Source organism: Notolepis coatsorum (genome assembly GCF_963971535.1).
Source record: "Notolepis coatsorum genome assembly, chromosome: 13".
NCBI lineage: Eukaryota > Metazoa > Chordata > Actinopteri > Aulopiformes > Paralepididae > Notolepis > Notolepis coatsorum.
Window position 1 is genome coordinate 108,511,695 of NC_140177.1, and position 17,181 is coordinate 108,528,875.

Genomic DNA, 17,181 nt, shown 5'->3' on the forward strand with positions numbered 1-17,181 from the left:
ATGCACATTTCACAACACAGCCAGCTGTTAGAAACTGTACATTGTAACGTTATATAACATAACGTTATGTTATTTCGCGGTTTATTCACATAACGTTATTTCACGTTCAACACAGCCCAGCTGTCAGAAACTGTACATTGAGGGGGTTTGAATCACTGTTTAGTGTTTACACTCCCCACTTACTGTAACTGTACCATGACGCACTCCCCACTTACTGTAACTGTACCATGTTCTACATATAACATCATCTCATGCACCTTGTTGTGTATCCTGTTTATTTTTCCTCATTATTATATTCAGAGTTAATTATATTGTTTACACTGTCTTTCTTCTATTATAACCCTGCCCATTTGATGTTCCCAAATCATATTCAGAAAGTATCACAGAGACTTCTATTGACCAAGGAATTAGTTATTATTAGTAAGACACAACATTTCCGTAGCAATCCGAAGTGACATTGACCACCAGACTCTTTCTCTTAAGGCATTAACTGGGTTATTTAATATAAATGTTATATTGTAACTGTCTAGTTACACATTGGTTCCGAAACATGTATGTTCCAGGCTGAAATTAAAACTTTGAATCTTAGAGAGCTCTGGTCAGCGAAGCCGGCGATGCGAGCGATTATTATTGGTTTTTAATGACAAACCAATTACATAATCCAACATATGTGTAAAGGCACACACAACATATTCCAGTTAACGGTATATTTTTTTAATGATTCGTTATGGTGTAATCAATACTTCCCTGCGTATAAATTGCGTTCGCGACCTCCATGTTTTGGGGGTATTCATCAGAAAACTCGGATCCGGGATTCGGCTCCCATCCGTCGGGCAAGAACTGTGGGTTTTCAGCCTCTCTCTCTGGAGCTTAACGGAGTTTCGATTCCTGGCTAGAGGAGCTTGTCGCGGCTCATGCGCGCGCTCGGCCAATCAGAGAGGGGTCTGCAGAAATGGGCTCAACCAATCAGAGAGGGGTCTGCAGAAATGGAGCTACGGAAAGTAGAGACGCTACCTGACGTCAGCAGGTTATAGCTGCGTCTCCTTACGCCTATAGCGCCCTCTTGTGGATGAATGAATGAATGAAAACTTTATTTAACAGATTGCAGAATGGGTACAATACAGTACGGCTCAATACATACAATTGTTAAGGGGATGCAGACCTGAGAAAGACGTTTGTCTTGTTTCCATCAGGGTCCCCCATTTTCAATTCATATAGACATTTATGACATACACAACATACATGATATTTATGGCATAGGGACATATAGGTATTTAGTACTGATACATTTGTGACATAAACGGTATTCAAATATACAGTACTGTTACCCCTAGATCCTGACAGAGTATATACATATGATGGGGAGGGGACTGTACATTAGGAGGGGGTGGGTGGGTGGGAGAGAAATATACATATGGCGGGGAGGGAATATATACATGCGGTGGGGAGGAGACTGTCTATTAGGAGGTGGTGGGGGTTTTGGGCATTTACGGTGGCCAGTTTCGAATTGCAGCCTCCCGTAGGTGCTCTTTAAGAGCGGTTTTGAATGTGGGCAGGGATTCACATTCCTTTACAGCTTTGGGTAGGGCGTTCCACATTGTTGTGGCATAATTGCGAAACGTGTTTAGTCCCTTGTTTGAGCCGAATCTGGGTTTAACATGATTTGTTGAGCTTCCTCTGGTGTAGTGGTTGTGGTATTCACTGACCTTTGGGAAGTATTTTGACATGTACATGGGCACCCCGGTCGTATAGTGTATCTTGTAGACCAGGCCCATTGCAAGTTGCTGTACTCTGTCGTCTACTCTAAGCCATCCTAGGTTGTCAAAGTGGGCAAGGGTGAGGTGGGTTCTGGGGTTCAGGTCAAGTAGTAGTCTGACCAGTTTGTTTTGTGATGTTTGTAATTTTGTTTTAAGCGCCTTTGAGGTGCTTTGGTACCATGAGGTGCATGCATAGTCATAGTACCCTTGAATGAGTGCTCCTGCCAGAGTCTTCAGGGTATTCTTGTTTACCAGAGAGGAGATCCGGTACAAGAATCTAGTTCGTTGGTTGACTTTTCTTATTACATTGGATGCCATTTTGTCACAGGAAAGATTTGCCTCTAGGATGGAACCCAGGTAGGTAATTTCGTCTTTCCTTGTGACAATATTGTCACCCACTGTAACTGAGAAGCCGTCGGTCTTGCTGAGTTTGTTATTTGAACCGAAGAGAATGGACTCTGTTTTGCCCATGTGTAATGATAGTTTGTTATCAGCGAGCCATATGCAGATTTTGCCTAGTTCCGAGCTGAGGGTTTTTTCAACCTGCAACTTGTTCTTGTCAGAGACCAGCAGGGCTGAGTCGTCCGCAAACAGGAACAAGTTGCAGTCACAGGCTGACGACATGTCATTTGCATAAATTAGGAAGAGTAGCGGTCCTAGTATGCTTCCTTGTGGAACACCACATGTTACGGACGGTGTCCTTATGTGTATATATATGGGGGTTATGTATGTTATCTGTTGTGCGTGTGTGTATATAGGCATGTTTTGGTTGTTCTGTTTTTGTCTCCCTCCTGTGTAACATATCCCATTCTCAGGTGTCTCCCAGTTACAGCAGCAGAAGCAGCAGCAGCTGAGGTTCATCAGACTAATTAACCTCCACATCCCTTCATATACCCCAATTGACCTGTCTCAAACCCTGCCCTCTTTTCTTGATCCTCCAATCACAACTGTCGCTTACCTCGGACAAACTTGGTTTGTCCGAGGTAAGCGACAGTTGTGATTGGAGGATCAAGAAAAGGGGCAGGGTTTGAGACAGGTCCATTGTGTGCAGTGTTGGTTAGCTCTTTTGGCTCAGTGTGGTGGTGGGTGTCTCTCTGTGTTTGGTGATAATTCTGTGTGTGCCTGCGTGGACCAAACCCTGTATGTGGGGTATATATGTACTGTTGGCTCTGTTTTGCCATTTGCCACTGTAAGTGTGGGTATGTATATTTGAGCTAGGTAATGCTCTATTTGCTCATGTTTGGTGTGTGAGCTAGGTAATGCTCTATTTGCTCATGTTTGGTGTGTGAGCTAGGTAATGCTCTATTTGCTCATGTTTGGTGTTCGAGAGCTGGCGAAAGCTCTGGTTCACTCCATTGTGTTTGTGTGTTCTTTGTTGTACATTTCTGTTAAACCATAACCTGTTTGTGTATTTGTTTATTCCTTGTGTCACCCAGCCTATGGTGATTGCTTTGTTTTGTATTAACCTTTTGTTTCGCACACAGGGACATTGAGGGCAGGAAGATACCCTGGGTCTACATTCTGCATCACGTAGGCGACCTACTGTTAAAGACACCAGCTTTAGAGTGAGCACCACCACCTGTACTTTGGGGCGTCCGCGCCTGTAAAGGGGGGGGTGGGTTTTTGTTTCCTTTTAATATTTGATTTGGTGCTCACTGGTAGGTCCTCTTTGCTCTCTGTGTTGCTGATCCTTATTTGTGAAATAAATATTATTATTTTGCAATTTGTCTCATGTGTTTTGTGTCACTGCAGCCTCACCTATCCTGTCTGTGGCCTAGTGTTGCGTCTCCCCACGGGGGTACGTAACACCACAGCTCACTGTGAGGGGGGGGGGGTAGAGTACCGTTTACCTCTACCATCTGTTCTCTCCCCTCCAGGTAGGATTGCATCCAGCTCACTGATAAGCTATCAAAACCAATTGCTTTTAGCTTGTCCATTAGAATGGAGTGATTGACAGTGTCGAAGGCCTTTTGTAGGTCCAGCATGACCATGCCGCAGTATTTGCCCGCGTCCACCTCTTGTTTGATGTGGTCGTTCAAATAGAGGAGGCATGTGTCAGTGGAGTGGGACGTTCTGAAGCCAGATTGGAATTCGTAGATTAGATTTTTTTCCGCCAGGTACTTTTCGATCTGTTCGTAGACTATTTTCTCCATGACTTTCGAGATGGAGGTAAGAATAGAAACAGGGCGGTAGTTGCCTGGGTCTAATTTGCTGCCCTTTTTGTGCAGAGGGGTCACTCTCGCAATTTTGAAGTCCTTGGGGACGTGCCCCTGTTTTATAGAGAGGTTTATTATGTGTGTGATGACTGGGGTGATGGCGGCTGCTGCGTCTCTGAGGAATTTGGAGGGGATGGTGTCATGGCCAGTGGCCTTGTTAGGTTGGAGGGCGCTAAATTTTTTGAGTACCTCATCGGTTGTTACCATTTCAAGTTTGAAGTCGTCTTTGTGGACCCCTAGGTTTTTGTAGTATGCTACTATGTGTTCTACCCCATAATGCCCTGAGTGGGAGGGTAGTTTGTTTACCAGTGTTGTGGCTATGTTTGTGAAGAAGATGTTTAAGTAATTGGCTACATCCAGCTTGTCAGTGATGAGCGTGTTGTCCGTCTTTATGTTTATGTTTGAGAATCTGGTTTTAAGTTTTTTACTGCAGCCTAGTTGATTATTGAGTAATTTCCAAAGTTCGCAGGGTTTGTTTTTGTTTTCCTCAGTTTTGTCGTTGATGAAATTTCTTTTTGCGGTTCTGATCATGGTGTTTACGTCATTTCTTAGTCTGTTTCTTTGAATTTTTAGTTCAACCACGTGGGCTTGGAGTTCACTGTTTGAGCTTTTGGAAAGCTTTGTCTGACTTTTATGAAGTTCAGAGCATTTTTTGTCTCTGGTTTTCATAGCGGTCAGTATTTCAGTGTGCATCCATGGCTCAGCGCGATTTTTAACCCTGGTGGTTCTTATGGGTGCCATGTTGTTGAGTATTGCTGTGAATTTGGTTTTGAATCCAAGCCATGTTTCTTCAACCTGTGTACCACTGAGCTCATCTGACCAGTCCAAGCTCCCCAGTTCTAGGTTAACGGCCTCTCTAGAGTAAGTTTTGAGGTCTCTAGATGTGACTGTTTTGTGACAGCCGGCCTTCTGTTTTAGCTTTTTGCGGGTACAGAAAATCATATAATGATCACTTAACCCGCATGCTATCACCCCTTTATTGGAGATCATTGACTTGTCAGAGGTCAAAATGAGGTCAATGGTGGTTTGTGTCGAATCACATACCCTTGTGGGTTGGGTGATTAGCTGGCTGAAACCGTGCAGATCAGAAAATCTACTGAAGGCCTTGAAGACGGGTGCTGCTTTACGCAGCATATCCGTGTTCCAGTCCCCAATAAGAATTTTTTCTACCCCCTCTACCCCCTCCACCCCAGTGGAACAGTTAAAGTGCAGTTATATTCAATCATATTATTACTTACATTTAACAGGCTCACTGATAACAAACTATCATTACACCTGGGTAAAACAGAGTCCATTCTCTTTGGATCAAATAACAAACTCAGCAGTGGGTGACAATATTGTCACAAGGAAAGATGAAATTACATACCTGGGTTCTATCCTAGAGGCAAATCTTTCCTGTGACAAAATGGCAACCAATGTAATCAAAAAAGTCAACCAACAAACAAGATTCTTGTACCGGATCTCCTCTCTGGTAAACAAGAATACCCTGAAGACTCTAACAGGAGCACTCATTCAAGGGTACTACAACTATGCTATGCTTGTACCAAAGCACCTCAAAGGCACTAAAAACAAGACTACAAACATCACAAAACAAACTGGTCAACCCAGATTCGGCTCAAACAAGGGACTAAACACGTTTCGCAATTATGCCACAACAATGTGGAATGCCCTACCCCAGGGCCGCGGGAAGTCAGTCAGAGTTGGGGGTGCGGAGATAAGTGATATAATAACGTCATAGGCGGCGGGTGCGCTGAAGGCGAGGCAATCACCGCGCATCGCGCAATTTTCTTCTTTTTTTGTCAATATACACACGTCACTCATTAGGCTATGCGAGGCGAGACCCACTCTTTTAGTGCAAATTAAGTGTTCAAATGAAGGCATCCAATAATAGATTAACCATTGTCTTACCTTAATGCAGCAAAATGCGACATTCGTCTTGGCAAGTCGGTTGGTAAAAATCTACACGTGCCCGGTACAGCTTCTAAATTACTTTTTTTATATGCCTAAAACACCGGTCTGTATAACAGGGAACACTGCATTATCGAGACAGCGCCCCTATGAGGATCTGGCCGGTAATGCACTTTTCCTAATTCCAAGAGTAGGGTAAATCTGCAGTGCCGGTGACATTGAGTAGGATATTACAATGGAATAAAAGCCAAAACAACCTTGCAGTTACAACTCCCTGCCAGGGGCTGCAGCACCCCCCCTTACTGCGTCACTGCCCTACCCTCTGCCGTAAAATAATGTGAATCCCAAGTCCAAACCCCCACCCAATGTACAGTTTCTTCCCCCTCAAATGAATGTATATATTATCTTTTAGAAACGCTGTCTGTAAATAAACAGTATTGTATATTTGTATATCTTGTATGTCATAAATGTCTGGATGTAACAGTACTGTATATCTGTATGTCGTGTATGTCATAAATGTTATCATGATATCATGTTATCATTATTTATATATTTACTTATTTATTTAATATAATTTATTTTGAACTCTACCTGTTGTATTCCCTGATGTCAAGTCAAGTCAAGAGTTTTATTTGTCACGGCATACAAGGCATGTAAATGTGGGTGGTCATGCCCGCAGCGATTGTGCAATAATACAAGTAATAAGAATAAGACATAACAGGTATAATGTACATAAAGTTAAAAAAAAATGCATGGTAAAAGACATGCTAAGGTCCTGCGATAGTGCAATACAGTGTTAGCTACGGATGAGGCACTGGGTCTTATGTACACTACTATACAATACTATGCTATACAATATACAGTTATACTATATGTCCTTTTAAGCTATCTTGCTATATCCATCTATTTACTATACAAGAACCATTCCCGTTTTTTTTTTTTTTTTTGTAGGGAATGGAGGGGGATTAGGAACTGGGAACTGGATTGTCACTGTAAATAATTGGAAAACCCCAATAAAGAGAAAAAAATAAAAATAAAGTATTTCTCTGGTCTGCATCCCCTTAACAATTGTGTGTATTGAGCCGTACTGTATTGTACTATTCTGCAATCTGTTAATATAATGTCCAATAAATCAATCAATCAATCCCTTTAGTTGGTTCTATTATATATCAATATAAATCGAGCTTGGTTGATTGGTTGATTAAAATAATAATTATATAAGTAAATAAAGAAGAGACTACACTCGTATCCAGATGTAAATTGATATTGAACACGGTGTAAGAGGAAATTGTGGTATTTGGGGTTCTTCACTGAGAGGTGTGCTCACATAATGAACTCGAATATGCATGTGCAGCAAGTTGTGAACACATCTCGTGACATTGTAGTAATCATTAGTTCCTGCCTATCTGTGGCTGTGTCGATACGCCAGAAAGAAAACTCGTGACAGAAGTTCAAGCTAGCCTATATAGTATGACTCATAAGAGTTTTACACAAACTACCGACGCTCATCCCCAATGCTTCTCTGCCGGTGTTAGGTGACGCTGTATTTCGTCACATGACTTGAGCTCCAATCATTAAATAGGAAAGCTCTCTGAGGAAACGCCACTACCGTTTCCTCTTCAACCCGGTAACCCGGTAACTTGGTCAGTATACGTATCGTAGCGCGTGTAGCGACAGTTGAAGATGAAGGCAGTTGTGTTGTTGCTTCTGGTTATCTGGTCAAATGCCGATAGTGGACGCTGTGCACTGTCCACGTCTTGTTCTTACCCTCCTTCGCGGTGGTGCTCATCACTGGAGTCGGCTATCGAATGTGGGGTAAGATAGGTTCACCTTCAAGTTTTATAGCACATGAATCTTTAAAGTTGGATTTGTCGCAGTCTTGATTGTAAGTTTAAAACATGTCTTGTTGACTGTATTAGTGGTGACAATACAAACTATGAGGACGTTAGGGCAACATAGGGGGAAAGAATAGTAGCCTAAGTATCTCTACTAGTACAGTCAGTATGTTTCCCAACAGGAGGCTGTACACGTTCAGTAGTTAGGGGGACCAAATCCATAGATTAAAATGTAGGTCAGCATGCGATTTTGCGGGACAGTAAAGTAATACTGAATACCTTTTAGGTTTACACAATGTGTAAATAATTTGATCTGAATTTAAACATTTAGATTAATTAACGAATGTATTAAAAGCATATTACCTCCTAAAACACATTTGGCAAATCCGAGACAGGTTTCAGCACCATGGAGAGTGCGTTGCGCAATATAGGCTAGGCCGTTTATGTTTATGTTTTATTAGGATCCCCTGACACACATCCACACACACACACACACACACACACACACACACACACGCACACAGACACACACACAGACACTGTTAGCAGCAACAGCAAGAGTAGTAGTAGTCGTAGTAGTTATACTGGTCATACTGCTTGAACTTGAACTTGAACTTGAAGACATTAGAATGATTGACAATTTTGACATACAGTATAATCCCCTTAATCCCACACATGCTTATCTGAGTTGTATTGTTCATTGAGTTATTAAGAGTTCATGCATGCACAGTCTGGTGAGGGGGGGGGGGGGCTCGCAGAGATAGCATTTCACTGCGCACACATCTACACACACACACACACACACACACACACACACACACACACACACACACACACACACACACACACACACACACACACACACACACACACACACACACACACACACAGATTCAGCTTTGCATGTTTTCTCCTCTCCCCTCCCCTCCTTACAGGTTCTGAAACAGTGTCTGGAGGCTAACTTCACCAGGCCGCACGGGCGGACAGCAGACTCTGTCCAGTTGGAGCTGTACTACGAGAGCCTGTGTCCAGGCTGTCGAGCCTTCCTGACCGGGATGCTGTTCCCTACCTGGACCCTGCTGCAAGACATCCTGGATGTCACTCTGATACCCTACGGAAACGCACAGGTCAGCACATAGTATCACTAGGGATGTAACGATACACACATTTTCAGATTCTATACGAATTTAGAGGAAGTAAAAACAATAGTATTCTGAAAAAACTGACGTATATGGAGGGATGGGATTGTTGGGTTATTATCAAATATCCTCGTCTCTCTGGCTCTACAAGGAAGAAGATGTCGGGGGAAAGTATGTTTTCACCTGTCAGCATGGAGAGGAGGAGTGCCTGGGAAACATGATTGAGGTCTGTGGGTTTTCACAAGCTACACACACTGAGAATCACAATAATTGGCAGTGGTAGCGTAAAGATGACAGAATCTGACTTGTGACCAAAAGGTCAACTGTTTGAATCTGTTTAATTATTATTGTTTTTTTTCTTCTCCAAGATAGTCTTAATGGTATTCCTGCTTTATTAGTCAGGACAGTAGGTGACAGGAAGTCAGGACATTGTCTTAGTGTGGTAAGCTACCGGGACGCCCTAGCCAAAGAGATGTAATATAGGGGTCCTGGCGGGGACAACTTGGTGGAGGACAGAAACACACGTGACTCTCCCCCTAGTCCAACAACTACTGTTTAAGTGATTCCAAAGCTCTATATAAATTTTGAGAACAAGTTATTACTTGAAAATGCATGACTCAGGTGATCATGGTTATTTTGTGATTTATATTAGTAGTTTCCTATGATAGCTAAAGAAGTTTAGAACCTAAGATAAGAACCTATGTTTTTGTGGTCATTGTCACTGGCTCGATAGCTGGTAGTTCACTACATGTTTATTACATGCTGAGGTCAAGCTCTCAGGTGGGTTTTGGGACCATTGTCGTGTGTGTATCTTTAATCATAGCTGGTAGAAGAACGTTGATGTCCACTTTCTTGCACCAGTGTACAGTAATGAAATCATGATTAAACAAGTAATTAGAGATGTAATGAACTGCCAGAAGTTATCAAGCCAGTGACAACAAAAATATAGCAGCTCTAATAAGGATAGCTTAAAATGACTACTCCTACTAATATTGTTTTTGTTTGTAAAACTGTTATTAAATATTATATATCATTATTGGACTTGAAATTTTGAAATTATCTTTAATATTTGATTTAGTGTTTCCATCCCCTTTAACTCAATGGACGCCATACCCGAGTAAAGTCGGGGTTAACTCGGCAACGCTTGAGCGCCAAACCCGAGAAAAGTCGGGTTTTCATCGTTATTTCTTTTATTCGATATTTCCATTAATTATCCATCCAGGGAGCCTGGTGTTATCATAGGGAATGAGTCTGAGATTGCAAAAGTGCAATACCGGCCGCATCCTACCAGGCGGCGGTATCGAGCACTCTTTGAAACCTTGTGTCTTGGGCTGTGCGTCGATTATATGGGTCCGGGTCAGCTATTTTTCTCCGGGCAAGACGAGCAGTTATAACGCTCAGATTGAGAAGAATCAAATACTCCCGATACATGTTGTGTGGTGGATTATGTTGGCCACACGATGGACATCAATACTTGGAATGGCGATCAGATGATTGGAATATTCTTTTTTGGGGTACATCCTAGTCAAGGTAAGGGCTATGATATCAATCTTGCGTTGATCCAAGAATGTCTTCATTGCGATCCGAGTGTATGTGTGTAACGTTAGTCCACAACGTATTCCGTTGGTGACGATCAAAGCATCAAAAAACTACCCCCCCCCCCCCCACCCTTTCATGCAATCATGATGGAACATAATACCTACCATATGCATTTGATTTTTTAATTGTAGCATGTGTAGGGACGGAACACCAATGCATTTAGTATAATACATGTTGCGGGCTATTACCAGCCTCCCAGGAATAGACTGCTCTAAAACCATACTTATATTCACCACGGTATAAAACGGGAATGTATGGATGACATTTTTTTCTTCTTTTTCACATATTGAACGATAGATACTCTATGTAAAATGGGCCATAGTATTGTATCCATAGCTATAATATAGAATATAGTTATAGCCCTGCAAACACGCCACGTATTCCTATACTTTAGAGCGCTGGCCTTTTAACCACACATCACGCATATCGCTCCGGCGCTGATTGAGTTAAAGTGGTTTTCTCTTATACTCTTTGTTTGTATGAAACACTGAGCTGCTACCTCTCACTGCCACAAGGTGCCACTATTGTACAAATATTATTGACTTAGTTGTGACTTGTGTATTTTGTCTCCATCAGACCTGCTTACTGAACATCACTGGCAGTGATGCTTTCCAGATCATCTACTGTATGGAGTCTGCTAGCGATGTCATCAAGGCTGCACAGAGCGTAAGGGACTCTGTGTGTGTGTGTGTGTGTGTGTGTGTGTGTGTGTGTGTGTGTGTGTGTGTGTGTGTGTGTGTGTGTGTGTGTGTGTGTGTGTGTGTGTGTGTGTGTGTGAGTGTGTGTGTGTGTGTGTGTTAGAGAGAGGGAGAAAGAGAGAGAGTCTGTCTTGTCTACATTAGCTATGGTCTAGTATGGTATACTATGGTATGGTATGGTCGCCTTTGCATTTGTGTCCCCATTGTACTTCTTCAGAACTCTCCGGTTACTAGGAAACCTTGAGAAACGACTAATCGCCAAAAATATAAGTGTACTAATGGATTAAGAGGGGACAGCCCTACATACCATTCCAGACCATTGCTAGCCCCAGCCAGACTGAACATACTGTAGCTACATACTGTACCATTCCAGACCATTGCTAGCCCCAGCCAGACTGAACATACTGTAGCTACATACTGTACCATTCCAGACCATTGCTAGCCCCAGCCAGATTTAACCCTTAGAGATCGTCAAAAACCGTTGGCGGGTGTGATAGCACTACCGTTACATTTTGTATCATAATATCATAATGCATAAGGGATAAGGCTAAGAGACTCACTTTTTACCAATCCAGACCATGGCTTGCCCCAGCCAGACTGAACATACTGTAGCTACATACTGTACTATTCCAGACCATAACTAGCCCCAGCCAGACTGAACATACTGTAGCTACATACTGTACTATTCCAGACCATAACTAGCCCCAGCCAGACAGAAGATACTGTAACTAACGGAGACCAGACCATATAGTATCTGTGTTAGGGTATTTAATTTAGTTCCCCCCCCCCCCCCCCCCCCCCCAGTGTGTGGATCTCTATGCCCCCAATATAAAATGGGGGAACATCATGAGCTGTGCCAATGGACCCATGGGAAACCAGCTGATGCACCAGAACGCTCTGAAGACTGCAGCCCTGAAGCCTCCCCACCAGTATGTGCCCTGGATAACCATCAACGGGGTAAGATGGAGTTTTGTAGAGTATGGTGTTCGCACTGCGTTAGTACAGTGTTAGCACTCTGTTAGTACGTTGTTCATACAGGGTTAGTATGGGTGTTAGTATGGTGTTAGTACGGTGTTAGTACGGTGTTACAGTGTTAGTACTGTTAGTACGTTGTTCGCACTGTGTTAGTACGGTGTTCGCGCTGTGTTCGTACAAGGTTAGTATGGTGTTAGTACTGTTAGTATGTTGTTCGCACTGTGTTAGTATGGTGTTAGTACTGTTAGTACAGTGTTAGCGCTGTGTTAGTACGGTGTTCACATATTTTGATTTCAGTTTTTCTTCTTCTTTTGTTTTTCAGGAGCATACAGATGATCTGCAGGACAAAGCGATGTCCTCTCTGTTCACCCTGGTATGCAGTATGTACAAGGTACACTCACAATATTCATAAAACCTCAATCAATTATTAATTTAAACCTTCTTGTTCAGGGAATCCAGAATGTTGTGTAGACTATAACATAAACCGACAGACCAAGGAACCCAAGTGTGTTTCTTTTAGATAAGGGATGATTTCAAACCTCATTATCTAAAGACTGTGTTTGAGTAACATTTTAACTACGACTTTAAACAGTCAAAGACAATAGCTTTCAAATTATTTATACTCTTAATAACTTAGAGTAACTTATTGACTATAATACCACTCTTGAGTAGGCTATTATTGGCTGTTCAAACATTTTCAAAATAGACTCAGGGGGCTTTCACACTAGCCATCGGGGTCGAATCAGAGCGCGATCACACCAGAATATTGCCTGATGAGAACGCTCCCCCCGTCACCGGGGACGCTGATTCGCTCCAAACCTGGACCGCTGGAATAGGTGGTCTCGGGTGCGAACCAGTGTCCCCGACAACGGAGCGGGGGCCGTGGTGTGCAAGCTTACTGTAATGCTTTCATGCTTGCTTGAATTTTGGGCAGATAAAAACATACAGCAACAACTGGACAATACCCACAAAAACTATATTTATGGGCAATTTGGCGAGTGGATGAAAACTTGGAGATGAAGCCACGTTACAAACACAAGACTTCCCTGGCTCGCATTAGGCTTGGCATTTTTTTTGCCATTGCTATGTCTACTATACATTGGTTTCTTGTTTGAATGCATTTATTTCTTTTTTTTTATCCACTTTTTTTCTCCCATTTTCTATTTTTCTCCCATCCCAATTTCGAAATGTCCAATTCAACCCTCCCCTGTCTCGAACGCTGTTTCTTGCCTCCCACAAGCCGGCTGCAATGTGGACGAAGCCATACATAGCACGAGTCCCCTCCGATACTCGAGGTAGCAGCCGTCGCATCTTTTCCCCTGCACTGCGCGATCTTTCAGCGTCAGGGGTCTGCGCTTTGGAGGGGCGCCGCCCCCATCGCTTCTTGATTCTACTGCGCAGGCACACCAACCGACCTGTAGGAGTCGCTGTCCACAACGTCCGATCCCCACCCCTCAGTTTTCCCTCCCCCTAATACTGCCAATTGTATTAGTACGGACGACCAGCCAAACTGAAAACAATGTGGAGAGCTGGGCTCGAACCCAGCGTCTCCAGCATTGGTGGTGAGTGCCTTGCCCACTGTACCACCTAGCCGCCCGAATGCATTTATTTCTATAGACCAGTGGTGCCCAACCAGTCGGCCGTGATCGACCGGTAGATAAATGACATGCAATGTAATTGACGCGAGCAATGGGCTAACGTTAGCTGCTAACTAGTAATAAACTAACTCTGGAAAACGCTCAAAGCGGACTCCACGACACCAGTTCCATTCGTGAGAAAAGGGGGTGGGTTATATTGACAAGGCTTGACAACAGAGGTTCAAATATAACTTCATATTTATTGGTTATTTGTTTCTTTATATCAGCATCCAGTTTCCACCACCGTATGTTAAACTCTTCCTGTGTTGACGTTAGAGTGTGACATCATCGCCTACGGCAGCTTACACGCTCAAAACGCAAACCGTAAACAAAACCCGGAGCGCACCAAGACTGCAGTGTGTACGCAAACTAGAGGGGGGAGAGGGAGGGGGGAAGTTCGCACCCAAGGAAGGAGCGGAGCTGATTCGACCCCGAATGGCTAGTAAGAAAGCCCCCTTACTGTATATGACGCTTTGTCTGAAGGCTTTAATATTCCTTTTTAGCAATATTTGACCAGGCTTTAATATTTCATTTCTTCCCTCTATGCAGGGCCCCAAGAAGCCAGAGGCCTGTGGATCATCTCAGACTAGACACTTCAGGAGCTACTGCCACCAGGAGTAGATGCCCAGCAGATGACCAGGGCCACACGTGCCTTGATGGTTGGGCCCTGTCGGTACATGAGGATCACATGTTTTGAGTTCCATCATATCTGTTGTCGGATGAAAAGATTACTGTATAACTCCATAGTCAACTTTTGAGAAATTAAGGGGCCTTATTTTCAATACTTTGAAAACAAAGTATTTTTTACATTATATGGTGTTTTTAAAAAAAAATCAAAAATTTAAACTTTCATTTACCTCTTTATCTTTATCCTCATCCTCTTGCTCTTTTTCAGCAACATCCTGATTCACACTCACAGTCTCACACATTTATACCTGGGAGCCACTCCCCCAGCACAACCACACTGTTGAATGCCTTGCTCAAAGGCACGTGAGCAGTAGTTGTTTAGAACATTACTCTTTCACCTCCCCCTAAACTCTCCCAGATTATTTCCCCCTGCTGGTCGGGGCATCAAACCAGCAACATTGCAGTCCCAAGCCCGCTTCTCTGACCTGTAGACTGTCAACTGGAGTTACAAGGTCTTAATGCAATATCAGTGTTCCGTTTCCATGTGAACCATGGAGCATCGCTCAGTGTTCCATTTCCACGTGAACCATGGAGCATCGCTCAGGTTTCTATCCTTGTATGAGCCTGTTTGTAAAGAGCACACACTCGCCTTATTCACTTTCCTCCGCCGTTACTGTCGCTGTGAACGCATTTGAGTTGATGACTAATGACTAATTCACTTCCATGTATTTCAAAACACAAAAACTACGGCAGAGAAAAACAAATCGGAGTCAGCTAATCATGAGCTGATAGTGTATTCTGACTCTTGTTTTGACTACTTTGCTTTTTGAAGTGGCATTTCTATAGCTATTAACATTGAAGTAAACGGGCACGTCCGCATCCTTACAATTATATTGCATCAGACTTAACCAATATGGTGGAGAAGTGAATAAGGCCAATTGTCTTCTCAGAACCGAAGAAGGCAATCATTGTACTGTAACCGGTCATGGTTTATATGAACTGCACACTCATAACTCATCTATTAATATGTTATGCTTATGAAATAACAGTGTCATAACACATTTGTAAGTCATACACAGGCACACAAGAGTTATCTTATGCCCACCTACTGTATCACCCAAATTATCATTAAAATACATAAGAAGGTGAGGTCAGGGGGGAGCTCCAGTAGCTCACCGCATATCTCGGCGCTATTTCTGCGTTGGGGAAAACCGTGCTCGTCACGGATCTGGGGGACACGAGTTCGATTCCCGGACCCGCCGTCATTTCTCAGAATGTCTTCCCCTGCTCTACATCCCGTTTCAACCTGTTTCTGTCGGTCATACTTGACCAGAAAAGCGATAAACGCTAAAAATAAAAAATAAAATAAAGTTAAAAAAAAAAAGAAAAAAAGGTGAGGTCAGAGTAGAGTGCCTACTAACTATTATTCAAGTAATAAATTCCTTCAAGGATTATTTTATCGATTTATCGGTGCATTTGAACAATTCATTTTCATAAAAAGATATACAATTTAATATTTACATTTAAGTTTACTTACTTATTTTTATTTTCATCATGAATGCACACTGACATCGAGCTGAACTTTAACTCTAACTCTAAGCATTATTTTGAACAATCTTAGTGCTTCTGAATTAAATCCTTCTTCAACCTAGATGCGTTGGAACATTTAACTGCCACCAATGGAATGTTTTGAAGAATCAATGGTGTCATTTTTTATCGATATATTGGATTCAGTGGATTAATCGTGACACTGTGACAATTTTCCCACCTACCTCAGCAGTACAGAACTCGGTTATGCGTTACAAATGTCATAACACCGTTATTTCACAACCATTTGATGACTAACTAATGAATGATTTATGAATGTCCAGTTAATGTAGATTGTTACCCTGTAGTCTACCATCTATTTTCATAAAGGGAAGAATCATCGCTGTGCCACTTTATTACTGAATATGACATTAAAGTGATTTATTTTACAACAACTTGTCATCATTTTGTCTCTTGTTTACTGAAACCATTAGACATTGTGATATTGTGATATTGTCTACAAGTGGTTCTCGGAACTTCTCCTGTCAAAGACCCCCAAACTGACACAAGTTAGATCACTGACAGTTTGATAAGATGATTTTGTCCCATTGTCCCCCATCTGATAAGATGTTTGCTTTTAGTATGTTCTACATCATTCAACGACTGTCTACTGTAGGCGGGGAGAGGGGAGAGAGTGAACCCATCAGAATAGTCATACATTGTCATTGTGATAACTTCTTGTGAATTAAATACTAATTAAATTAAACTATTAATTTAGCTGGGGACCTCCTGTAACCCCTTCAAAAACCCCTGGGGATCCTTGGACCTCACTTTGAGAACCACTAGTCGGATACTGGCAATGGGCCTGGTCTACAAGATACACTACACCACTAAGATACCCATGTACTGTATGTCAAAATACGTCCCAAAGGTCAGTGAAGTCCACGACCACAACACCAGAGGGAGTTCCACAAATCACTTTCAACCCAGATTCGTCTCAAACAAGGGACTAAACACGTTTCGCAATTATGCCACAATAATGTGGAACGCCCTACCCACAGCCGTAAAGGAATGTGAATCCCTACCCTCCTTCAAAACCGCTCTCAAAGAACACCTACGGGAGGCTGCAATTAGAAACTGGCCCCGGTAAATGTCAAAATCCCCCCCAACAGTCCAACCCCCTCTAAATTAACACATTTCCCCCTCCTTCTCCAAACAGTGGTCTGATTGGCTGAGCGACCTCCAAAGGATGAGTGTATTCAA

At 42.7% G+C, this 17,181-nt stretch overlaps 1 protein-coding gene across 1 annotated transcript; it reads left to right on the top strand.

The window, feature by feature from the left end:
* Positions 1-7,519: 7,519 nt before the first annotated feature.
* On the top strand, positions 7,520-16,367 carry ifi30a (IFI30 lysosomal thiol reductase a). Its single transcript, XM_084328031.1, has 7 exons — positions 7,520-7,696; positions 8,652-8,843; positions 9,007-9,081; positions 11,031-11,120; positions 11,957-12,109; positions 12,450-12,518; positions 14,314-16,367. The coding sequence occupies exons 1-7, from the start codon at positions 7,565-7,567 to the stop codon at positions 14,383-14,385; spliced, it is 783 nt and encodes a 260-aa protein (XP_084184157.1). The 5' UTR covers positions 7,520-7,564; the 3' UTR covers positions 14,386-16,367.
* Positions 16,368-17,181: the final 814 nt, after the last annotated feature.